General features: G+C 43.8%; 1 protein-coding gene across 1 annotated transcript in view; it reads left to right on the forward strand.

The window, feature by feature from the left end:
• The window catches only part of LOC126162468 (SET domain-containing protein SmydA-8-like), a 264,899-nt gene that overhangs the window by 224,935 nt on the left and 12,629 nt on the right, over positions 1-27,335 (forward strand). Inside the window, exon 8 of the mRNA XM_049918999.1 lies at positions 9,134-9,252. Within this exon, the coding sequence (XP_049774956.1) occupies positions 9,134-9,252 (119 nt within the window). The remainder of the gene's footprint in view (positions 1-9,133; positions 9,253-27,335) is intronic.

Genomic DNA, 27,335 nt, shown 5'->3' on the forward strand with positions numbered 1-27,335 from the left:
CACCCGTCCTCTCAGACTGGTGAATGGTATGTGGGGAAAACGATTGTCTGCGGCCTTCTGTATGAGCACTACCTGATGTAGCATCATGGCTATTACGCAAGATAAATGTCGGCGGAAGAAATATGTCTTTTGACTCATTCTTGAAACATGAGCTTCTGGAATTTTGTGACTAAGTTCTCCGCGATGTACACTCATGCTCTTAAATTAAAGATAATTGCAGAATGTGGTGCCACATAACGTGGCACTACACAAAACTGGCGCTAACAGCATAGGCACATAGGGAACACAGACGACACAGATCTGTAAGTCCACGGTATTTGTGATAAGTTGAGAAAACCCTCCCGAAACACATGTGCCACAAAACGCCATTGTTTCCTGGTCATGTACCCCGACATCAATATGGGATATGATCACCATGCACACGTAAACAGACCAGCTGCTGGGGTATAGCCTCCCATTCTTGCACCAGTGCCTGTCGGAGCTCCTGAAGTGTCGTAGGGGTTTGAAGGCGTGCAGCGATACGTCGACCGAGAGCATCCCAGACATGCTCGATGGGGTTTACGTCTGGAGAACAGGCAGGCCACTCCATTCGCCTGATATCTTCTGTTTCGAGGTACTCCTCCACTATAGCAGCTCGGCGGGGCCGTGCATTATCATCCATCAGGAGGAAGGTGGGACCCCCGGCACCCCTGAAAAGGTGGACATACTGGTGCAAAATGACATCCCGATACACCTGACTTGTTACAGTTCCTCTGTCAAAGACATGCAGGGGTGTACATGCACCAATCATAATCCCACCCCACACCATCAAAAAAATGGTTCAAATGGCTCTGAGCACTATGGGACTTAACTTCTGAGGTCATCAGTCCCCTAGAACTTAGAACTACTTAAACCTAACTAACCTAAGGACATCACAAACATCCATGCCCGAGACAGGATTCGAACCTGCGACCGTAGCGGTCGCGCGGTTCCAGACTGTAGCGCCTAGAACCGCTCGGCCACCACGACCTCTATACAGGTCCCTTTCAAGGACATTAAGGGTTGGTTTATGGTTCCTGGTTCACGCCAGATGGAAACCGGCGACAATCACTGGCCAGACTATACCTGGACTCGTTCGTGAACATAACCTGGGCTCTCCTGTGACCAGGGGTCAATGGAATGCACCTTGCAGGTCTCCGGGCGAATAAACCATGTCTGTTCAGTCGTCTGTAGACTGGAGACAACTGTTTTAGTGGCTGCGATAAGGTCCCGAGCAAGGCTACCTGCAGTACTCCGTAGCCGTCTGCGGGCACTGATGGTGAGATATCGGTCTTCTTGTGGTGTTGTACACTGTGGACGTCCCGTACTGTAGCACCTGGATACGTTTCCTGTCTGCTGGAATCGTTTCCATTATCTTGAGATCATACTTTGTGGCACACGGAGCCCCGTGCTACAACTTGCTGTGTTTGACCAGCCTCCTGTCGCCCTAGTATTCTACCCCTCATAACGTCATCAATATGTGTTCTTTGAGCCATTTTCAACACACAGGCATCAGTAGCACGTCTGAAAACGTCTGCACACTTTCTCACTGCACCTACTCTGACATGCACCTGCTCTGCGTATGTGGACTGCTGCCAACGCCACCGTGCGACGACCGCAGGTCAAATGCACCGCATGGTCATACCTTTCGGTGATTTAAACCCGCAAACTGCCCACCAGTGCGTTGTTTCACCATGTATCAGCATTACCCTTACTTTATGAGCATGAGTGTACATCGTGTTTTTTGTAATTGTCGCTGCATTTCTCCCTGCAGCTGAGCAAACAAACCCATGACGAATGATACAGCTCTTCTTTGAAAGTTTTCTACCTCTTTCGTTAGTTTAACTTCGTAAGGGTTTCAGGCCAACGCGTCTTACAGTTTCGTAGAATTCTTCCAATTAATCTGACTATTTCATCTTACGTTTCCACCGGTAGATTTGTGTGGTTGTTCCACGATGGATATTTCAGGGTGGTGACTGATGCCGGTGAATGGAAGCCGACTACGTAATCAAACGATAACTAACATTTTCGATATTCACGCGAATTGCAGTGCTTTTTTGTGTTAGGGGCCAGCCGACAATTTTTGCACGAGATACTGATCATCTGTAAGTGTCTCCGCGTTTTGCAACACGTTTCTAAAGATGTCGCCTGCTGTACACAAGCGCTTCCACTTTGAGTAGCTACGTACGGGTACAGGCATCATACGCCGGGTCTCGAACAGTAGCAGCGCTACCACATTATCGTCAGCTACCATCAGGCCCTGCCTTTGCTTCTGATAACGCCCCTCCATTATGAAAGACATATCTGATTCTTTTCGTTGGGAAGTCTTCAGTCCAATAGCATATCAGTTCAGATATCCCTCACCCGCGCCTGTTCTTTACCAGATGACGGTGCGGAACTGGAGGGAGACCGAGTCAGCTTGAGCGTTGATATCTTCTGACTGTTGAATTGCATGAATGGATAGAGTGAGTTGGTATTTACATCATCGATGTTCGTGAAAATCGTGTCGTTCCCTCTTTATAAGTCTTACTACGCTAACTGGGACTTGGGTGAAAACTCGCTGTTATCACTTCCCGTATAACGGTGAAATGAAGCGGTACGAAAAATTTATCTTTCCTTGACAACGCTATATGTGCTTCCTTTTAAAGGGAAAATACTTCCCAACGTGCATCGAACAGCGTTTTGAGAAATGTTCTTTGATAATTGTGACGCTCCCAGAGATCGTAAACAAATCGTAATACCATACGGCTTATGGAATGGATAATCAGTTTTGAGAACTGTGTTGTAGACATTAAACCTCATATGATTCTACAATAGTACAGTAATCTTTCAGGTAAGAGAGCAGAGAAACCTTTCACCATCCACAACAGAATTTTTATGACTTGTTACAGCACTACCTCGTGCTATCAACGAATAGAAATTTTTGTAACTATATGTTGGAAGCCACTTAGCAACAATCTATAATGTATTTAGCAAATGACATACAAGCTAAATCTGGATTTCTGAATCATAAGTGAGAAACTAAGATTTGTTATCAGTCTTTCCAAGGAATTAGGATCATTTTCAGTGGTATTCAAAGTGCCAGTACAAACATTTTCACGAACTTCTTTTTGTTCGATCGTGAAAATTTTCGGAGCCAGTTTCGCACACTCTTTTCTCATGTTAAACTGGTTATGTATAATGCAGCATACACATTCTTTGTCAATTTCTGCAGTTTCAGCAATGGATCGAATGCTCAATGGACGGTCAGATGGATCAGATTATCTTCGTTTTCGATGTTTTCATCCGTTTCCGCTGCGGAAGGACGTCCCAGACGTGAGTCTCCTTCAGCGTCTTCTCGGTCATCTTGGAAACGCTTGAACTCAAAAATTGTCTTCGCTATACACTTCTTTTAGTAAAATATGGGTTTCAGCGGTAGTTTTTCTAAGTTTCATGTGGAACTTCACGAAAGTTCGTAGCTTTATTATTACACATACCATATTTCCGACAAAAAAGAAAGAAAAAAATATCTCTTACACCAACGAAGGCTACGACTATGCTGATTTATTTACAGGAACCACAGATGCCGCGTTCGGCTGAGAAAGCTTCATGGCAATCTAGTACATATAGTCGCGACGCTGTCTGGTGTTAAATGTGTTACAGTTAGCGCTACAAGCGGCGAGAAAGCAGACAGTAACGTATCGTAAGGATAATGTATGTTTCATATATTTTTCTACTTAATTAACAAAGTAATTGTTAAATTTTTGCATTCCATGCGTTAATAAATTACCAAAGGACGTGAATTATCATGACGTAAATGTAGTGCAGCCGAATTTCACTGATTCAGTTTAATAAGCTACAATTTATGCATGGAAAAATAATTTCAAATATGTGCATAATTGCAGCTTACTCCGCAGACGGCAAGCGAATATAAATAATGTATCGTGCGTGAGAAGCATATCTTTCTGTTGCTGATTGTTGTTTTTATGATAGGTACATTTCTTACATGTAAAAAAAAATCATGGAGTCTATTGCTTCGTTCATTCTTATACTTCACTCAACTTTCTAACGCACGAATATTTTTGTAAATGTAGTTAATTTTGCTTCAAAAGCGAACATGTTGAAGATCCTTGCCGTTTGTGGCTCAGATGAAGCGACAACTGTGGAATTGGTTTTTTCTCTGTTGGAAAACAGTTTTATTGCTTTTTGAAGTTTTGTTGCGACGTCTGTGCTGTTTTTCCTTCAGCCGCAAGTGTGGTGGCTTGTTTGGTGTGTTAAACAATGAAGGTATTACAATCCATGCAGGTTTCCTACGTTCCACATTTTCTGATTTGGCTGGAAATGTAGCGAACAAAACTTCGCATTGTTGAGTCAATATACGACCTCTCTCTGCAAAAGGTGAGGTCTTTCAGTGCTCACCGGCAATTTTTTATCATCAAAAGAAAACGAATTGTCCTATAAGTATCTATACGTTACAAGAAAATCGTAAATGAACTGTCCTGTAACTACCATTTCAGACCTCCCACTATAGTTAGGACACTAAAGAATGACAAATTTGGCGCCGTTTTTAATTATTGTCGATTTTTATGGCTCTACATACGCTACCTACTATAAAAACTATGTTATAAATCAAGATAAATAATAGAATTCGCACTCACCCGACATTGTACTCGGATGTTTCGTTTGCCGGTCGCTTGATGCACTGCTGTCATAATGGGTAACAAAAACGAGACAAAGTGTCGCGACTGTCATCTTAGACAGTGGCTTCACGTTTCACAGCTGTTGGTCGTTCATCTTTGGTGCATGCGTACTTACTCTGAGACAGCAAGAGTCCTGCTATTTTATAGCCTCACTTCATATGAGAAGCTCATGTCCAAAAGGCACCAATTTCGAAAAATTGAAAAATGAGGTAACAGGTGGCAGCACTACTTAGAACGAACACCTATGTAATAAGAACTGTTATGTATGCCAAAACGTACCATATCCGTTGTTCATCTCCCGTTAAACTTGCGTTCCATGGCGAAGAGTACCAAAGCCAGTCTTATTTCATTTCCAAGAGGTACTAAATCCCGGCAGCCAATCCTCGCTCTTCTTGGTAATGACGTCGCACACAACATGTCCAACATTTGTTTACATGACATTCTTTGTTGTGGGGATGTGTCTAGCGTTTTCATTCATTGTGACTTTTTAATTAAACTATGGAGTCGCATTTATCAGATAAATAGTGTGATTGACGAAACTGAAAATCCAGAAGAAAGATATGTAGACTAGAAAAGTGGAAGAAAAATGTCGTAAAACAAAATATAAAAAAACAGTAAAACATGAATACATTATGGTAAGGATTAGATAACTTAGTGCTAAAAGCCATGTACAACCTGCGAAAAAGAATGACGTATTTAAACTGCTTGGGAACATGAAGTATTCAGTAGGGGATTTGCCCTTTTATAATAGAGCACTTAATGAAGAGAACAGTACAGAATCCTTCAGTGATGCTAGCGACAGTGAAATGATTAATGAAGACAACCTGCTGCAAAGTAATGCTGTTCTTTGTTTTGAAGCATTTTTATTTTAATGTTCATAAGATCAGTTTTTTCTAACTTACACAGTAACGAAATTAATGTACCATACATCCAGGAAGAGGATGCTGTGACGATGTCAATCACCTTATGGACGATAGATGTTCATGGATTACTTCCTTGTCAGCTGTAGACTTTATTGTTCAAAAATGGCTCTGAGCACTATGGGACTTAACATCTGAGGTCATCAATCCCGTACAACTTAGAACCACTTAAGCCTAACTAACCTAAGGACATCACACACATCCATGCCCGAGGCAGGATTCGAACCAGCGACCGTAGCAGCAGCGCGGTTCCAAACTGAAGCGCCTAGAACCGCTCGGTCACACCGGCCGGCGGACTTTGTTGTACAGTAGGTCTTTGATACTGTTTTGCCTGGTGATGACAGTACTGCAGAAAATGCCAGGGAATGCCATTTAGTTCAATGTTCAGATTTTGTAAAAGTCAAAATAAATATTCTCCCTAAATTTCTTTGCAATATTTCTAAACCTTTAAGTTAATAACAGTTCAAGGTAACCCACGAAGAATGTAAACTGCAGCACTAAACATTTTAAATGAAACAGGCAACTATAAAGGGTGTATCAAAAAGAATCATCCGATTTCGCACGTCTATATTTCTGCAACTAATAAATACATACAGTTAATTTTATTTTTTGATGAACGGGAAACTCAAAATATTTTTTTTCATACCTTTTAATAGGTTTTCAATATGCCCCACTTGAGATGCATGGCATACGTCAATGCGGTATTCAAATCGTTCCCAAACTGCAGCGAGCATGTTTTGAGTTACAGCTTCCATAGCTGCTGTTGTACGATGTTTCGGTTCATTCATTGTTGTTGGTAACGGAGTCACATAAACAGAGTCTTTCATAAACTCCCACAATAAATAATCACAATCAGGTTCGGTAACTTTGGAGCCAGTAATGTAAGGCTGAAACATTTGCCCCAGTGCGACCGATTCATCGTTCAGTAATCCTTTGATTTAAAAACTCCCGCACATTGAGATGCCAGTGTGGCGGTGCCCCATCCTGTTGGTAAATGAAGCCGTTCGAATCAGTCTCCAACCGTAGGAAAAGAAAGTTCTCAAGCATATCGAGATATGTGCCTCCTGGGACAACGTTCTCTGCAAAGAAAAATGGACCATAGACTTTTTGCCGTGAAACTGCACAAAACGAATTAAATTTTGGAGAGTCTCTCTCTTGTTGTACAACATCATATGGTTGTTACGTACCCCGCATTCTCACATTATGATGGTTCACCTTTCCATTTAAATGGAATATTGCCTCGTCACTAAACACTAAGAGTGGAAGGAAACTGTCATCCTCCATCTTACCAAAACCGAAATTACAGAATTCGGCACATTGTTGTTTGTCACCAAGAGCTTGCAGTAGCTGAATTTTGTAAGGTTTCATATGTAAATGTCGACGCAACACACGCCAGACGTACATCGGGGACATGTTGAGCTGTCGAGCTGCACGGCGAACGGATTTCTGCAGACTTCTTCTGAAACTGTGGCGGATGCGTTCGACGTCTGTGTCAGACACTCGAGGACAGCCCTGCGATTTGTCTTTACACAAACAATCTGTTTCTCGGAATTGCTCATGCTCTTTGCTGTAGGAGGATCCACACCATACAAAATACAAAATTCACGCTGAACAGTTATTACTGACACACACTGCTCAATACGTAGTTCCCACACCATTTCCACTAGAACTGAAGTGGGCGCACACTGCTGCTACCTAGCGGGAACCACGTAAAATTCGAGAGTTTGCTCTTTCCAACAGAGCGTTGTTCACGCACTTACGGTACCTCAAATAACGTAATAGTTATCATTTTTTGAATCTGATGATTCTTTTTGACACACCCTCTATTTTACTGCTTGTAGTAATATAATGTCACTCCAGAGTAGCAGTTAGCACAATTTTCTGCCAAAAGGTACCAAATCCCTTTTTGATTTTTTGAATAACAACTAAACAAATAAACATTTAACAGAGATACTTGATGCAGTGTGTCACCCGCCTTCCTTGCCCTCGCCCCCACCCTGCAGCGTTCCCAACACCTTCTCCAATCCCATCTTGACCGGTTCACCACTTGGTGCAACCACTGTTTGCTCAAGGTCAATACTTCCAAAACCCAGGCGATCATTGTAGGCAAATCCACCCCTTCCTTCCACCTCCTCGACTTCTATGTCACTATTTATGGCCGTCCTATCGCCCTCACCCCCACCCTTAAGTACCTTGGCGTCAACCTTGACCGTCGCCTCTCCTGGACCCCCATCTCCGGACAATCCAAGCCAAGGCACGCTCCCGCCTCCGTCTCCTCAAGCTCCTTTCTGACCGTACATGAGGTCTGGACCCCTCTAGCATCCTCCACACCTATAAATCCCTCATCTGCCCTATCCTCTGCTGCGCCCACCCTGCCTGGATCTCCACTCCTCCTACCTTTTACAAATCCCTTCAAATCCTCGAACGCCATGCTCTTCGTCTCGCCCATCGCATCTGTCTCCCCTCCCCCACGCGGATCTTGTACGACGTTATTCCGTTCCCCCACCTCCTCCTTTTCCTCTAACGGATACTGATCCTCTAAACCTCCCATAAATTCGATCGTCCTCACCTGCTTGTCTCTCACATTCTCTCCCACCCCTGCCCGCTGCCGCGCCTGTATTTCCACGTCCCACCTGCTCTCCATCTCTCCACTCTCCTTACCCTCTCCCAAAATGGCTTCCGCCAGATCCCCCTCCCTGATGATGCCCTCCTCCCCACCATCTAACCCTCCTATCAATTTTGATCCTCCCCTCCCACTTCCTGTGATTTTTTTCGTCAGGGCACCCTCTCTCCCTTCTATCTCCCTTCCCTCCCTCCTCCCTTCCTCCTCCTTCCTCCTCCGGGCTTCCCCTACCCCCCCATACCTTCATTCCTCCCCCCATCTCCCCTCCCATTGGCATCTCCGCTCTCCACTCTCCCTCCCCCACCACCTTGTTCCCCTCTTGGCAGGTCCCCGGACTCGCACACGTTAAGTGGACATTCGCGCGCCGGAGATCACCGCCATCGGTTTAGTGTGTGTGCCGTCGTGTTCGTGCCTCAGAGTTTTTCGCCGCCCACGCTCCATGGTTCACGTGTCGTCTCCATCATCAGTGTCCGTGTTGAGTGCTAACAGTTTCTTTGGTTGTCTTCGCGTGTGAACGGCTTCGTGTTTTTTACGTTACTGTGTCTACTGTTTTTTGTCCACCACTATGTTCTGTATATTCTGTGTCTCCATTGTTTTTCTATTGTTAAACCTGTGGCTGAAGAGCAGCGTACGATGCTGCTGCCAGCCCACCTTATGTAAGGTGTTAAATAACAATAAAGGAAAAAAAAAAAACAGTGTGTCACAACCCACGTCTGAATATAACAACAAAGCTACAAAACATGTTCTGATGCTACTGTGTGTTTGTACAACGCTTTTTGTCTCTTCTGTTGAATTAAAGTTTATGGATGTACCTTTTGGAAATGAGGTTCTCATACGTAGTGTGACAGCCTGGCTGCTGTACTGTACTGTGTGGTGTGGTGTGGTGTCGACAGCGGAGAACCGGGTGCGCGGCGTGCTGCTGTGCGAGCTGCAGGCGGCGATCGCCGAGGCGGCGAGGCGCAGCGCGGCCGCCGGAGGTCTGGACGCCGCCGCCTTCCGCCAGAGTCTCAAGGTGAGCGCCACTGCACGCGGGTCCCGTCCCCCTGTCGCAATGTGCACTCCTGGCTACATGATTGTCAAGACCGCGGAGGCGACACAGACCGACGTTCAAACTGTCACGGAGTGTGACTCTTAAAGCTATCCCTGCGGATATGTTATAAATAGTCCCCACATATTTGCAGCCGGATGACATTGTGCAAATTCTACAATACAACTCGGAGCAACTGTCCGACGTCTTCAGTTGGTTGAACCTTGCTGGTGGCTAGGTACGACTGACGGTATCTGCACGTCGACGCCCCTGTGTGTAGAACACGAGCGCGAAGAATGCGCAGGCACGAAAATCGCACGTGCGCAACGATTTGCAGATAGATGGCGCCATACTCAAACGCCGTCTTCCGGAAATCGCAGAGCGGCCCTCCTGCGCGTGCGCTGTGTTTACCAACAGTGCGGCCAGACGCCACTCACTAAAAACAACCTAGCTAGACCAATGTTACAAGTCTGTTATCGAAAAATCTTGATTTTCTCACAGCGATTTAATAGCAGCCAAAGCAGGGTTCCAGGCTGTGCTCAATTGAAATCCCGCATACCTGTTGATGAGATGGTCAGCTGTACGGATATGTATTGCTGCCTTAATAAGCAATCCCAAAAAGATGATGCCGGGGATAAAACTTTCGATTGTCATATATCATGCGATGTCCTGTATTCAGACAGTGTTCTGCAATTGCCGACTTCTCCGGGTGGCGTAGGCGTGTATGATGCGGATGTTCATAGCACCGCTCTTGTACTAAGCGACATGTCTGGCCTATATAAATCGCCCCACACTGACAAGGAATCCTATACACACCACGTTTCCTCAGTCCAAGATTATCCTTAACCGAACCCAGCAAGCTCCTCAGTTCTGCAGATGGTCGAAAATCACACTTAATTGTTCCATAAAACACGGGAGAACTGCCGTAAGTCAGTAACATCTTGCCACGATATTTCGGCACAAAGTCTTTTGGCCATCTTCAGGTGAGTACAGCTGTGGAACTACTGGCGAATACGCGTTGAGCTCTGCTATTTAGAGCCAAAGGGGGCTGCATTGCGCATGCGCTGCGCATGTACTGTTTAGCGTGCGCGTTCACAACTCCGTGCGCTGCGCCTGGCGTCCTCTGCGGTGAAAACTTGGCATTTCGATATCAGGTCGATCTTCATCTTTATATCGATAACTACGCTGACTACGAAGTTTCTCTACAACGGGATTCCAAGCGGAATTTAGCTGGTAACCGCTATCTCGATTGATAAGAGTCTCGCTGTCTGACAATTTTGTTTCTATGGATTCATTTATAATTGAACTCCAGAAATCTGATGTTTGAGCCACACTTTTTGTATCGTTGTAATTCATAGAGTGACCAGTAGAAATGCAATGTTCAGCGATTGCGGACTTGGTGGGCTGGAGAAGGCGAGTATGCCGCTGGTGTTCCACAATACGTTCCTGCACCGTTCTTGTTGTCTGCCCTATATATGACTTGCTGCAATCACACGGAATCTTGTAGACACTTGATTTACGTAGGCCAAGGCCATCCTTAACGGATCCCACCAGTGATGGTATTTTAGGAGGAGGGCGAAAGATGACTCTAACTTGATGCTTCCTCAATATTCTACCTATCTGTGACGAGATGTTCCCAATAAAAGGAAGATAAGCCGTTGACCTGAAGACCTCTTCTTCTTCCTTGTTGCGTCGTTTGTAGGACTGCATAGCTCTGTTCACTTGCTTAGTTGAAAAGCCATTCATCAGGAATACTTTTTGCAGCTGTTTCAGTTCCGCTTGAAGATTGTCGACGTCAGAAATAGTATGGGCACGGTGGATTAAAGTTTTAAGGACACCCATTGTTTGTGCCGGATGGTGGCAACTGGTAGCTTGCAGATACAAATCTGTATGGGTCGGTTTCCTATACACCGAATGACCAAGTGTGCCATCATTCTTGCGCCGTACCAGAATATCTAAAAATGGCAAACAACCATCTTTTTCAGTTTCCATAGTGAACTTAATATTTTCATGTATGGAATTCATATGATGTAAAAATTCCTGGAGACGGTCCACGCCATGAGGCCATACTATAAAGGTGTCATCCACGTAACGCCAAAGCACTGTCGGTTTAAAAGTGGCAGAGTTGAGAGCTCTCTCTTCAAAATCTTCAATAAAAAGATTTGCCACCAGGAGAGACAAAGGACTCCCCATGGCGACACCGTCAGGTTGTTCATAAAATTCGTTGCTGAATGTAAAATATGTAGAAGAGAGGGTACGCTCAAACAGCGTTGTAATATCTGCATCAAACATATTACCGATCAGGTGTAGTGAATCTACAAGAGGCACCTCGGTAAAGAGAGAAACCACGTCCAGGCTGACCAGCAAGTCGTTACTTTGCAGCTGTAAACACTGAATACGGCTGATAAAATCACTAGAGTTTTTTATGTGATGAGCGCATTTGCCTATAACTGGTTTAAGCAGTGATGCCAGAAATTTTGCTAAGTCATAGTTGGCTGCCCCAATGTTGCTCACGATCGGACGTAATGGTACATTTTCCTTACGGATCTTAGGCAGTCCATATAGCCTGGGAGGAACCGCACTACTTGGTTTCAATCTCTTGATGACCTCCTTCGATAGAGAAGTATTTGACTTCTGCTGTTTTTCGCATAACTCGGCTCGTGGGGTCCTTATCAATTTTTTGATGGTTGAAATACAACATTGATCTTATTGACGTAATCATCCTGTCATAAGAACCGTAGAATTTCCTTTGTCCGATTTTAAGACAACTGTATCCACATCTGCTCTTAAATTACGGAGAGCTCTCCTTTCCATAGATGAGATATTACTCTTCATAGGTGCACCTCTAGTCAGCACACAAGACTCACGTCGGACTTCCTCCGCTTTATCTGTATCAAGACGGCGTGCAGCTTCTTCAATGGCGCTGACGAAGTCTACAAATGGCGGTGAAACAGGTGTGGGGGCAAAATTCAGACTTTTTTCTAACAGAGACATAGTCGCATCATCAAAATCTTTCTCTGTCAAATTAAGAACAGATCGTCGGTCAAAAATTGTGGCTCAAACATCAAATTTCTGGAGTTCAATTATAAATGAATCCATAGAAATAAAATTGTCAGACAGCGAGACTCTTATCAATCGCGATAGCGGTTACCAGTTAAATTCCGCTTGGAATCCCGTTGTAGAGAAACTTCGTAGTCAGCGTGGTTATCGGTAAAAAGATGAAGATCGACCTGATATAGAAATGCCAAGTTTTCACCGCGGAGGGCGTCAGGCGCAGCGCACGGAGTTGTGAACGCGCACGCTAAACAGTACATGCGCAGCGCATGCGCAATGCAGCCCCCTTTGGCTCTAAATAGCAGAGCTCAGCGCGTATTCGCCAGTACTTCCACAGCTGTACTCACCTGAAGATGGCCAAAAGACTTTGTGCCGAAATATCGTGGCAAGATGTTACTGACTTACGGCAGTTCTCCCGTGTTTTTGTGGAACAATCAGTGCGCCGGGAAAATTTCAAACATCACATCACACTTAATGTCATATCTTCCGACAACTCTTTCGATTCTTGACGACATGGCACCAAACTACGGCAAGAAGGTCAAAGTGGCGGGCGTCTTCGTATCTTCATTCTACTCCATGCATTGATCTCTCGCTTGGGCCTGAATGCATTACATATCTGTCTATCACAATAAACGTTTTGTCAGAACACTGTCTTCCAGATTCGCATCTCACTGGACACGCTTTCAGGATCAGACATCAAACGTGCTCTAAGAGCTAACGTTCATAATGCACTATCGCACTGTGCCAGGTGACGGCAGCTCGTGGCCTGCAGTTATAGATCTGTAAGCGTTGGCTTGCGGTAGACACTGCGTCCCAAGGCTCCATCTGCTTCCCTTCGTACCAAAACATCAAGAAAAGGTAAAGTACCATCTTTTTCCACTTCCATTGCGCAGTTTATAATCGGATGCAGCGAATTTAAATGTTGAAGAAACGTAGGTAGAGTATCAAGTTCATGTGGCCATACCACAAATGTATCAACTACGTACCGCAGAAAACAAGAGTGGCTGACTGTAGTGCTCTTTCTTCAAAGTCCTCCATAAAATAATGGGCCACCACCAGAGACAGAAGGCTGCTCATGGTGACACTTGTTCCAAATATTGGTCATAAAATAAGAAGTATATTAAAGTAAGTATGAGTTTAAATAATGCCACTATGTCCTCCTCAAACTTGTTCCCAATGATCTCTAAAGAGTCCTAGAAGAGTACTTTTGTAAATAAGGACACAACATCAAAACTTACACAGAGATCCGACGATTGCAACATAAGAGTTTTCAGACGACCCATGAAATCCTCAGAGTTTCGAATGTGGTGGTCACACTTGCCTACTAGAGCTCCCAATAGTGATGTCAGATATTAAGCAAAAAAATAAGCAAATGCTCCTATGTTACTGACAATGGGACGGAGAGGCACCGCCGGCCTTACTGGCCGAGCGGTTCTAGGTGCTACAGTCTGGAACCGTGCGATCGCTACGGTCGCAGGTTCGAATCCTGCCTCGGGCATGGATGTGTGTGATGTCCTTAGGTTAGTTAGGTTTAAGTAGTTCTAAGTTTTATGGGACTGATGACCTCAGAAGTTAAGTCCCATAGTGCTCAGAGCGATTTGAACCAAACAGGCAACGAGACGAACGGACATGACATTCTTATGGCTCTTGGGTAGGCCATGGAGACTAGGACGAGCTGCAGCCTGTTAACGCAAACCATTGGTGGCTTGCGCTGGAATAGAGATCATCCTGATGTTCCGAAGTATTTCTCTGGACCCCACCTGTCGGATCACTTTTTATTTCACTGTAAACAGAATCGTCGAGCAGTTTGTGTATCTTTCTATTATATTCTGCGTGTGAGGGAAGCACAGTAGCATTTCCTTTGTCAGCAAGTTAGATGACGATGTCTTGGTCTCCTCTCAATTCTCGCAGAGCAGTTCTTTCACCTAAGGTGATGTTAAAGTTGGACTTCTTAGGTGCAGCAGAGTCAACATGCGGCATGTGTCTACATGTACATCTACATGGATACTCTGCAAATCACATTTAAGTGCCTGGCAGAGGGTTCATCTAACCACCTTCACAATTCTCTATTATTCCAATCTCGTATAGGGCACGGAAAGAATGGACACCTGTAGCTTTCTGTACGAGCTCTGATTTCCCTTAATTTCTCGTGGTGATAGTTCCTCCCTATGTAGGTCGGTGTCATCAAAATATTTTCACATTCGGAGGAGAAAGTTGGTGTTTGGAATTTCATGAGAATATTCCGTCGCAACGAAAAATGCCTTTCTTTTAATGATGTCCATCCCAAATCTTGTATCATTTCTGTGTCACTCTCTCCCATATTTCGCGATAATACAAAACGTGTTGCCTTTCTTTGAACGTTTACCATCTACTCCGTCAGCCCTATCTGGTAAGGATCCCAAACCGCGCAGCAGTATTCAAAAGAGGACGGACAAGCGTAGTGTAGGCAGTCTCCTTAGTAGGTCTGTTACATTTTCTATGTGTCCTGCCAATAAAACGCAGTCTTTGGCTATCCTTCCCCACAACATTTTCGATGTGTTCCTTCCAATTTAAGTTGTTCGTAATTGTAATACCTAGGTATTTAGTTGAATTTACGGCTTTTAGATTGGACTGATTTATCGTGTAACCAAAGTTTAACGAGTTCCTTTTAGCACTCATGTGGACGACCTCACACTTTTCGTTATCAGGGTCAACTGCCACTTTTCGCATTATTCAGATATTTTTTCTAAATCGTTTTGCAGTTTGTTTTCATCTTCTGATGACTTTATTAGTCGATAAACGACAGCGTCATCTGCAAACACCCGAAGACGGCTGTCTCCCAAATTGTTTATATAGATACGGAACAGCAAAGAGCCTATAACACGACCATGGGGAAGGCCAGAAATCACTTCTGTTTTACTAGATGACTTTTCGTCAATTACTACGAACTGCTACCTCTCTGACAGGAAATCGCAAATCCAGTCACATAACTGAGACGATATTCCATAAGCACGCAATTTTACTACGAGCCACTTGCGTGGTACAGTGTCAAAAGCCTTCCGGAAATCCAGGAATACGGAATCGACCTGACATCCCTTGTCAATGGCACTCAACAGTTCATGTGAATAAAGAGCTAGTTGTGTTTCACAGGAACGATGTTTTCTAAACCCATGTTGACTGTGTTTAGTAACTCTGCTTTGGCAGCACTGTCTTCTATAGTATCTCCATTGCTATCGCGCAAAGAAGGCATTGATTGTTTCTTGCCGCTAACATACTTCACACATGACCAGAATCTCTTTGGATTTCCTTCAAGGTAATTCATAATGTTCGAACACAATATACGTTTTAAAATCCTGCTGCATATCGACGTTAACGATATGGGCCTGTAATTTACTGGATTACTCCTACTACCTTTCATGAATATTGGTGTAACCTGTGCAACTTTCCAGTCTTTGGGTACGGATCTCTCGTCGAGCGAACGGTTGTATGTGATTGTTAAGAATGGATCTAATTCATTAGCATACTCGGAAAGGAACCTAATCGGTATACAGTCTGGACCAGAAGACTTGCTTTTATTAAGTGATTTAAGTTGCCTCACTAATCCGAGGATATTTATTTCTACGTTACTCATGTTGGCAACTGTTCTTGATTCGAATTCTGGAGTAGTTACTTCGTCTTCTTTTGTGAAGGCATTTCGGAAGACTGTGTTTAGTAACTCTGTTTTGGCAGCACTGTCTTAGATAGTATCTCCATTGCTATCGCGCAAAGGAGGCATTGATTGTTTCTTGCCGCTAACACACTTCACATACGACCAGAATCTCTTTGGATTTTGTGCCAGGTTTCGAGACAACATTTCGTTGTGGAAACTGTTACAGGCATCTCGCATTGAAGTCCGCGATAAATTTCGAGCTTCTGTAAAAGATCGCCAATCTTGGGGATTTTGCGTCTGTTTAAATTTAGCATGTTTGTTTCGTTGTTTCTGCAACTGTTTTCTAACCCGTTTTGTGTTCCAAGGAGGATCAGCTCCTTCGTTTGTTAATTTATTTGGTGTAAATCTCTCAATTGCTGCCGATACTATTTCTTTGAATTTAAGCCACATCTGCTCTACACTTGTATTATTAATTTGGAATGAGTGGAGATTGTCTCTTAGGAAGGCGTCAAGTGAATTTTTATCTGCTCTTTTGAATAGGCCCGCATCTCGTGGTCGTGCGGTAGCGTTCTCGCTTCCCACGCCCGGGTTCAATTCCCGGCGGGGTCAGGGATTTTCTCTGCCTCGTGATGATTGGGTGTTGTGTGCTGTCATTAGGTTAGTTAGGTTTAAGTAGTTCTAAGTTCTAGGGGACTGATGACCATAGATGTTAAGTCCCATAGTGCTCAGAACCATTTGAACCATTTTGAATAGGTATATTTTTCGCCTATTTTTCGTGGATTTGGGGAGTACAATATTTAGTCTCGCTATTACAAACCTGTGTTCACTAATCCCTGAATCGGTTTTGATGCTGGTTCAAATGGCTCTGAGCACTATGGGACTTAACATCTATGGTCATCACTCCCCTAGAACTTAGAACTACTTAAACCTAACTATCCTAAGGACAGCACACAACACCCAGCCATCACGAGGCAGAGAAAATCCCTGACCCCGCCGGGAATCGAACCCGGGAACCCGGGCGTGGGAAGCTAGAACGCTACCGCACGACCACGAGATGCGGGCAGGTTTTGATGCTCGTTATTAACTCAGGATTATTTGTTGCTAAGAGGTCAAGTGTGTTTACACAACCGTTTGGTATTCGCTTGGGCTCATGAACTAACTGCTCGCAATAATTTTCAGAGATCGCGTTTACACAATTTCGGATGATATTTTATGCGTACCTCCGGAATTAAACATGTATTTTCGCCAACATGTCGAGGGTAAATTAAAGTCACATCAACTATTATCGTACGAGTCGTGTACGTGTTTGAAATCAAACTCAAGTTTTCTTTGAACCTTTCAGCAACTGTATCATCTGAATTGGGAGGTCGGTAAAAGGATCCAATTATTATTTTATTCCGGTTGCCAACAATGACCTCTGATCATACTAACTGACAGGAAGTATCTACTTCAATTTCGCGACAAGTTAAACAACTTCTGATAGCAACAAACACGCCACCGCCAATCGTGTTTAGTCTATCCTTTCGGAACACCGTTAGGTACTTCGCAAAAATTTTGGCTGAGCTTAAATCCGGCTTTAGCCAGCTTTCAGTGCCTATAACGATTTGAGCAACAGTGCCTTCTATTAGCGCTTGGAGCTCTGGTACCATCTCAACACAGCTACGACAGTTTACAACTGTTATACGAATGGTTTCTGTATCTACGTTCTTCCTGTGTTCAGCCTGCTCCCTTTGTGACTGAATCACTTCATGTGTTTTCCCGAGACCCTCTAACCTAAAAAACAGCCCTTGCTACCCGTGTAGCCGCCTCCTGCGTATAGTGGACACCTGATCTATTCAGCGGAACCCGACACCCAACCATCCTTTGGCGCAAGTGGAGAAATCTGCAGCCTACACAGTCGGAGAACCGTCTGAGCCTCTGATTCAGACCCTCCACTCGGTTCTGTACCAGAGGTCCGCAATCGGTCCTGTCGACTATTCTGCAAATGGTCAGCTCTGCTTTCATCTTGCAAGCAAGACTGGCAGCCTTTACCACTTCTGTTAGCTGGTCGAAACCAGAGAGAATCTCTTCAGATCCACACATCATTGGTACCGACGTGAGCAACCACCTGCAGTTGGTTGCACCCTGTGCTCTTCATGGCATCCGGAAGGACCCTTTCCACATCTGGAATGATTTCACCCGGTATGCACACTGAGTGCACATTGGTTTTCTTACCCTTCTTGTCAATCAAGTCCCTAAGGGGCCCCATAACGCGCCTCCCAACTACCAATAATCCCCCCCTCTGCGATTGTCCGGATCTTGCAGGCTGAGTGGTTTCATCTGAAACAGGACAGGCGACAACATCTGGCTCAGTGACAGTGTCAGCCACAGGCAACACCTGGAACCTGTTTGTCAGACAAACCGGGGAGGCCTGTGAAGTCGCCCCGGGGCGACCTCCCACTCGACCACAGGTGAAGGGTCAGCCTCAGTGCGAGCAGTAACTGGGTTGGCCACAGGTGAGGACCGATCGGAGGACTGACGCGCTGGACGTCCGTTGGATCCCCACGGCCGGCCCACAACAGTGGTGCCCATCTACTGCAGCCTCAGGCTGTGTAACAGAAGCCATCACAGCCTGAAGGTGAGAGCGAAGTGTCAGCAACTCAGCTTGCATCCACACACAACAATCGCAGTCCCTGTCCATACTAAAGACCGTAGAAAACTAAACTATGCAGATAAACAGACTATCGGCACGTGCTGCGCAACTCTACTGTAAACCCTGACGAAAACGCACGAACTGTGTCTAGTAATGCGCTGATATCCAAAAACCTAACTATCGAAGCACTCAGGTGAAACTGAAACCTGATAAGGAACTTTTAATGTGTCACAAAATCTGTTTACTCTCTGACGCAAACGAAAACGCGAGAACTGTGGGTATTAGATTTTAAATTTACACGTAGAAACTCAAGAAACTAAACTATTAAAGCACACAGATGATATAATAAAATTCTCTCCTGGTTAGGAACACGTAAATGTCACAAAAGCGGTTTACTTATCTGTTGCTGCGTCTGTCTCGGTCGGCTACTGCTACCTGACTGTGTCACGCCTAATCTCTTGGGCAAAATCCTTAGAAAGTTTCGAAACAGCCTTTTCTATTCCTCTAATCACATGTCGGATGGGAATGGTCCCTGGTACACGTACAAAATTCAGACCCTTCTCTAGCACCGAAACTGCTTCTCTTCTCCGTGAGATGAAACACGGTACGTCTTCTTTGTATGTCTTCTTGCATTCAGGCTTAGAGTCGATCGTATTTTGCCATTTGACGAACCTTAGTTTTGTAAGTAGGCTGTTTAGATTTTTATATTGGTAATGCCACGTAGCCCTCTGTATGAAAATCACTGGCTGTGCTGTGTGCAGTCAGTGGCTAGCTGGATGTTAACAGCGCGTAGCGTTGGGCAGTTGGAGATGAGCCGCCAGCAGTGGTGGATGTGAGGAGAGAGATGGCGGAGTTTTATAATTTGTCATGAACTGCTATATATATTATGACTATTAAGGTAAATACATTGTTTGTTCTCTATTAATATCTTTCATTTGCTAACTATCCCTATCAGTAGTTAGTGCCTTCCGTAGTTTGAATCTTTTATTTAGCTGGCAGTAGTGGCGCTCGCTGTATTGCAGTAGTTCGAGTAATGAAGATTTTTGTGAGGTGATTTCTGAAAGGTATAGTTTAATGTTACTCAGGGCCATTCTTTTGCAGGGATCTTTGATAGTCAGATTGCGTTGCGCTAAAAAAATATTGTGTCAGTTTAACCACAGTCATATACAATTGTTCTAAGGGGACGTTGCAGTTTGTCGTTCAGTCCAATCAGACAGCGCCCGGTTGGCGCTGTCTACCCAGTTCCACGATACCGCTGAAACGTTCGCTGAAATCTTCAGATAGAGTGAAAATATTTGTCACGGAGTGCTAAATAAATCCTTTGATATGCAAAGATTATCATTTCTGCGTGAGATGGTCCGTTCCGTTAATTGTTGGGCTGCCACTTGTAGTGTATTCTCTCCTTAACACAATCTTACTGCCACTTGTAGTGTATTCTCTCCTTAACACAATCTTAAGAATTAAAGGCTCCTCTGTCTTCAATAACTGACAGAGCCAAGCTCGTGTATTCAGGTTATGATGAAATGTTGTACCCTTTCTTCAGATGTACGAACAGTTAATTAAAGTGAATAAAATGTTCTCGGCTTTCCAGCGGCGTCAAGTAAGTAGAATTACATGAGCTTTCGGCCAAGCACTCTTTGGGCATTCTCAGGTGGTATGACTGCTAGATTCTTTTGTTTCCAGAACAAAATAACCCTACATAAGTACATGAAGTATTATACGAACGAAAAAAGAACACTTTATGAATTGTTATGCACAGTGAATCATGTCACACTTAAGTCTTACGTATCGATAACTGTGGAAATACACCTTTCTGTTTATTTCATCGTGGTCTATGCGTATAAAATGTCATCGAATTTTAATGTGTATCCATCGTCGATGAATTATCACACTTGCGGATATCTGTTGAAACTTTCCAAATCAACTTTTACTGAATTTCCTTTTTTTCATAGTCAATTTTAGTGAGTTACTTTTTCTTGTTACGTAATTATAAGTTTTAAGCAATTTGAGAACTTTTCGTCATATTTTTTAGTTTTATTAGGTTGTGCTGCTGTGTAGTGAGATATAACCAGAAATCCGTTTTGCTTTTATTTTATTCTCTGAGTATATAGTATATTGTATGTCCTTTGATCTAGTGCACAGCATTGCGTTTTGTGACTGGGCAAGGAACATAATTTGGACTTAGAAAATTAGCTGATGTAATACGTTTGGGAGCTGTTCTTTCTATGGTCGTTAGCTTCTGCCTGACAACCTGCCAAATTTCACCTACTTTTTTTACAGACGATCTGTCTTCTTCGCAGTCAGTTAATAAGAAGACGGACAATATGGTGAGTTTGCTAGGTGGGCGTCATAAAGTTCTGAGTTGGTCAATACTTTCCTGTTAACTGCTTTATACCAAGTTGCCTTAAAGTTTGGTGGTCAATCCCGACGACTCATATTTCTCCTGATGCTTTTCCAGTCACTCGAAAATTTGATTCGATCGCATATTTACTTTTGTTTTCCTTCAGTTTAAAATATTTATCGCTTGTCTTCGTCATATTCTTCTCCGGAATGTTTACCTGTATATAGCTGAATTCGACTGAAAATTATTTCAGATGTACCAGAAAATTTTTCGCGCTAATAATTCATCAACATTTTTCGTATTTTTGGTTTAGCACATTTGAGTCACCAGGTTATTGCAGAATTATACGTGAATTTTCTTTCGTATTCTTCCCGTGTTCGGCTAAATCGTTCGCGGCATTCGTCGTCTTGTAAATACTCGACATTCAGTTACCACGTTACTTTTGCGCGATAGGTTTCTTTCTTTTTCCATGTCTAATGTACTGTTATATGTTGCATGATTTGTGAAACTAGTGGGCGAAATTTCAGTTGGTAAAGTTCGTTTCCTCAAGTTTTAGAGACATAATTTCTCTCTCGCCGACTTGGGGATCTGTTTGTGATAAATGTACAGCAAGACAAGGCATATTTCCATTGCTGATTTTCCCATGCGTCACTGAAATTCATCTTCTTGATTAAATGGAGTAATTCTGGTGATGTGTTAAAGTTGGGCCTCATCTTTAGCATTTAAGGCACTGTTTTTTTTTGTTTTTTGTTTTTTATTTATAAAACTCAGCTCAGTAGCGTCTTTTGCTGTTTGTTTGTTTGGTTGATATGGGGGAGGCCTTGCACCTATACACTATTTCCTCTTCGTTTAACAGTGGAATTTCTATTGAACCCTTAATGTTACCCCATCTTTTAAATTCACCGAAATCTGTTTTGAACTTTCAGTCCTTCCAACGGTTATTTCTTTTTCGATTCTTCCTTTTCTGTGTTGGTATTTGGGCTTGGCTGTCCCGCATTGATACAGTCCTAAGTAATATATTACCCTGTATTCCTGTCTTTGCCTGAGCATTTTTATACTTCCCTCTTTCGGCGACCAGTTGAAGTGTTTCTTCTGTTACATAACTTTTCTTCGAAGTTACCTTCTCTGTAGCTACGTTTGAGTGTCCAACATCTGTGACTGCCCCTTTTAGAGATGTCAACTCTTCTTAAAGTGAACTGTGGCACAGGGTGAGAATCACTGAAATATATGAAATAAAATCGTCATAACTTTTAAACGGTCTGCGTTAGGACGTTCAAACTGCGCGGGCCGCGGGGCGTGACGGGGATTAGTATGCCCAAATCGGTGTATTTGGGGGACTGAGAATCCGCATTTCGCCATCAACAGCTCGACTCCATCGAAGCAGAAGAGTGTTTGATACCCTGGAGGAGAACTCTGGCGACCGCATCCTGGCTCTGAGATACCCAGAGGCCACTGGCAAGGGCCTCGACTCGCCCCCATATTCTACGGATCTGAACACATGCAACTCCTTTTTGTGGGACTATATTAAAGACAAGGTGTACAGAAAGAACCCCAAAACCATTGCTGAGCTGAAAACAGCCATTTAGGGGGTCATCGACAGTATCGATGTTGCGACACTTCAGGAATTTCGCGATTCGTCTGCGCCACGTCATCGCCAATGACGGCAGGCATATGGAACACCTCGTAACCTAAACCCGACTATCTGTAGTGACGTTTAAATGTTGAATAAAGTGTGTGCATGCCGTAGTATGTAACTAATTTACGTTTTTTCCCTATATAGTTCACCCTGTACATCGCAGTATCCCATCCTTACTGAAATTCTCCTCAGTAATTTTGTATCCCACTTCCTTCGCCGGCCAATGTGGCCGAGCGGTTCTGGGCGCTTCAGTCTGGAACCGCGCTGCTGCTACGGTCGCAGGTTCGAATCCTGCCTCGGGCATGGATGTGTGTGATGTCCTTTGGTTAGTTAGATTTAAGTAGTTCTAAGTTCTAGGGGACTGATGACCTCAGATGTTAAGTCCCATAGTGCTCAGAGTCATTTTTAAACCACTTCCTTCGACACATTCTTCCGGATGATTCTCTTACACTTGAGTCTACTCAACATGATGGGTATTACGAATGTGATATGATTAGTCCACGTCACTACTATTAATCGTATAAATGATCCATAAACCATGAAATTAACGAACTAATTATACAGGGTTATTATAAATGATTGAAGCGATTTCACAGCTCTACAATAACTTTATTATTTGAGATATTTTCACAATGCTTTGCACACACATACAAAAACTCAAAAAGTTTTTTTAGGCATTCACAAATGTTCGATATGTGCCCCTTTAGTGATTCGGCAGACATCAAGCCGATAATGAAGTTCCTCCCACACTCGGCGCAGCATGTCCCCATCAATGAGTTCGAAAACATCGTTGATGCAAGCTCGCAGTTCTGGCACGTTTCCTGGTAGAGGAGGTTTAAACACTGAATCTTTCACATAACCCCACAGAAAGAAATCGCATGGGGTTAAGTCGGGAGAGCGTGGAGGCCATGACATGAATTGCTGATCATGATCTCCACCACAACCGATCCATCGGTTTTCCAATCTCCTGTTTAAGAAATGCCGAACATCATGATGGAAGTGCGTTGGAGCACCATCCTGTTGAAAGATGAAGTCGGCGCTGTCGGTCTCCAGTTGTGGCATGAGCCAATTTTCCAACATGTCCAGATACACATGTCCTTTAACGTTTTTTTCGCAGAAGAAAAATGGGCCGTAAACTTTAAACCGTGAGATTGCACAAAACACGTTAACTTTTGCTGAATTGCGAATTTGCTGCACGAATGCGTGAGGATTCTCTACCGCCCAGATTCGCACATTGTGTCTGTTCACTTCACCATTAAGAAAAAATGTTGCTTCATCACTGAAAACAAGTTTCGCACTGAACGCATCCTCTTCCATGAGCTGTTACAACCGCGCCGAAAATTCAAAGCGTTTGACTTTGTCATCGGGTGTCAGGGCTTGTAACAATTGTAAACGGTAAGGCTTCTGCTTTAGCCTTTTCCGTAAGATTTTCCAAACCGTCGGCTGTGGTACGTTTAGCTTCCTGCTTGCTTCATTCGTCGACTTCCGCGGGCTACGCGTGAAACTTGCCCGCACGCGTTCAACCGTTTCTTCGCTCACTGCAGGCCGACCCGTTGATTTCCCCTTACAGAGGCATCCAGAAGCTTTAAACTGCGCATACCATCGCCGAATGGAGTTAGCAGTTGGTGGACCTTTGTTGAACTTCGTCCTGAAGTGTCGTTGCACTGTTATGACTGACTGATGTGAGTGCATTTCAAGCACGACACACGCTTTCTCGGCTTCTGTCGCCATTTTGTCTCACTGCGCTCTCGAGCGCTCTGGCGGCAGAAACCTGAAGTGCGGCTTCAGCCGAACAAAACTATGAGTTTTTCTACGTATCTGTAGTGTGTCGTGACCATATGTCAATGAATGGAGCTACAGTGAATTTATGAAATCGCTTCAATCATTTGTAATAGCCCTGTATGTTGTGCTCACATACATACATCTTGCAGGCATCTGAAATTTGCTGTTAATACTTCAGCGCAGTCCGAAACTGGAAGTTTATTCACAAATACAATAATAGTAGGAAAAATGTTGTGTACTTCCCAACAGTTAACACGACGTCGGCATAGAAGGGAATGAAATACACAGCTACAAAGCTCATTGATAACCTGCCCTGACAATGTTTTAAATGGTAGATTAAAGTGATCTGTCAACATATCCTATCCGAATATCTACACTGTGTGATGACAGAGGAAAGTCAAAGTCAGCTAAGCGTTACGTTGTTAATAACAAGATGTCTACGTGAATAGTACGCTGTCACATGTTCTAAACGTGTTTTGAGGAGAGGCAGTGAACTGGTGAATAAAAATCCGGATAAGCGCCACTAGGGCTACGGCACCGAGGGTTCCGTAAAAACTCAATTATATACAGTTCATCCATCCTAGAAATCGAGAATTTCGACGATTTTGGCCTGTTATCGGTATCGGTGCTGGCAAGATATCAAAATATGTGACATAAATTAGTGTCTCTTTTAACTGCTTTGACATAGAAATTTGACAGACATGCAGACTGACGGACAGAAAGGACAACAAGGTGATCCTATAAGGGATACGTTTTTACCGAGTGAGGTACGGGGCACGGAACCCTAAAAAAAGTACTGCTGTTCATATGTTCGTAAGGAACAAAATCACAAGAAAGGCCATCATCCTGATTATTATACCTGCATGCCTCGCTAAGCGCTGAACAACTTTTATTTAGTATATTTTTTATTTTACTTTTGGAGATAAAATTATTTAGGGTGGCCAAGAATAATGGTACATGGTAAACTAAACTTGAATAAAACTGCGAGCAGTTGAAAAGTTATGATTTATTCACGACCGGTTTCTCTGGGTTAAAGCAGCGTTTTCAGGTGGTCAGTAGTGTCATATAGATTAGCAGACGGAGACGCTCCAACTTTCGTATAACAGAACCTAGTCCGCTAAAGAGGGGAAGCGGCCAACACATAATAACCAGCAGAGATTCGGGGCGAATACTACAGGGGATGAGGCACCCGTAGTTGGTTGTCAGTTGACCGCCTCCACTGCTTTACCCTCATACCCTGCTCTATTCGCCCCGATACCCTGCCCGGTATTATGTGTTGGCCACTTCCCCTCTTTACGGAATTAGGTTCTGTGAACGTCTACGCGAGCTAATCTGAGTGACACTACTGGCCACCTGAAAATGCTGCTGTAGCACAGCGAAACCGGTCGTGAATAAGTCATCACTCAACAGCTGTTCACAGTTTTATTCAAGTCCAGTTTACCGTCGATTTCAACAACTGTGGCTGCCCGTACTACAAGACTTGTATATAAATGGTACACTCTGTATATAATTTTTCCTGTAGTCTTTTCTTCAATTGATACATCAGAGCGCTTATAGTGAACATATGGAACACACAACCAACTAACTGAAGCAAAGTACACCTAACACAAGACGGTTATGAATACAAAGATGCTGATGTGGAAATAACACTTTATAGTGTTGAAGTTTCCAATGAAATATTGTCGTTCGACCCATATTTATGTGTACTTGAGATTGCGGTATAATATTTTTGCTGTAAATAAGAGAAATCTACTAATAAGACACATACATGTCTGGATAGAAATACAAGGTTAAAGAAAAGTTTTGAAGCTGTATTCTCAAATTGTACTTTGGCATAATAATTATCAATATCTAAAAAGTTGGTATGAAGCTACGTAAGTATGATGATCGATTTCAACCCGTAAGTATTTATGGGGAGGCAATAAACGTATTACTGAGTGTTGGGAATTCTTTCAGTAGCATGTTACAAACTCTATCAGTTTCTTATTATTAGGACTCCTGATCACGTAGAATTTTGCTGTTATTTGGTTTCCCTTTATATATAATTTCGCAGTTTCGACTTTGTAGCCATTGTAAAATGAATTACTCAGCAATGACTCCAAAGCCGAAATTGCGATAGTGTAGCCACAGGGTTCAAATGGTACAAATGGCTCTGAGCACTATGGGACTTAACATCTGAGGTCATCAGTCCCCTAGAACTTAGAACTACTTAAACCTAACTAACCTAAGGACATCACACACGTCCATGTCCGAGGCAGGATTCGAACCTGCGACCGTAGCGGTCGCGTGGTCCAGATTGAAGCGCCTAGAACCGCTCGGCCACCGTGGCCGGCTAGCCACAGGGAAATACACTGAGCTGAAAGGTCATAGGATAGTGATAAGTATCGTGTAAACAAGGTATAAAAGGGCAGTTCATTGTCGGATCTGTGATTTGTACTCAGATGATTCAGCGAAAACATTCCCGACGTGAATATGGCCGCACAACGGGAATTAACAGACTTTGAACCCGGAATGCTAGTTAGAGCTAGACTCATGGAACATTCCATTTCGGAAATCGTTAGGAAATTCAATACCCCGAGATCCACAGTGTGGAGTGTGTGCCGAGGATACCATATTTCCGCCATTACCTCTCATCACAGACAACGCAGTGGCCGACGGCGTTGATTTAACGACGGAGAAAAATGGCTCTGAGCACTATGGGACTTAACATCTGAGGTCATCAGTCCCCTAGAACTTAGAACTACTTAAACCTAACTAACCTAAGGACATCACACACATCCATGCCCAAGGCAGGATTCGAACCTGCGACCGTAGCAGTCGCGCGGTTCCGGACTGCGCGCCTAGAACCGCTAGACCACCGCGGCCGGCATTAACGACGGAGAGCAGCATCGTTTGCGTAGAGTTGTCAGTGCTAACAGGCAAATAACACTGCATGAAATAACCGCAGAAATCAATGTGGAACGTACGACGAACATATCCGCTAGGGCAGTGGGGC

Source organism: Schistocerca cancellata, chromosome 2 (assembly GCF_023864275.1).
Source record: "Schistocerca cancellata isolate TAMUIC-IGC-003103 chromosome 2, iqSchCanc2.1, whole genome shotgun sequence".
NCBI lineage: Eukaryota > Metazoa > Arthropoda > Insecta > Orthoptera > Acrididae > Schistocerca > Schistocerca cancellata.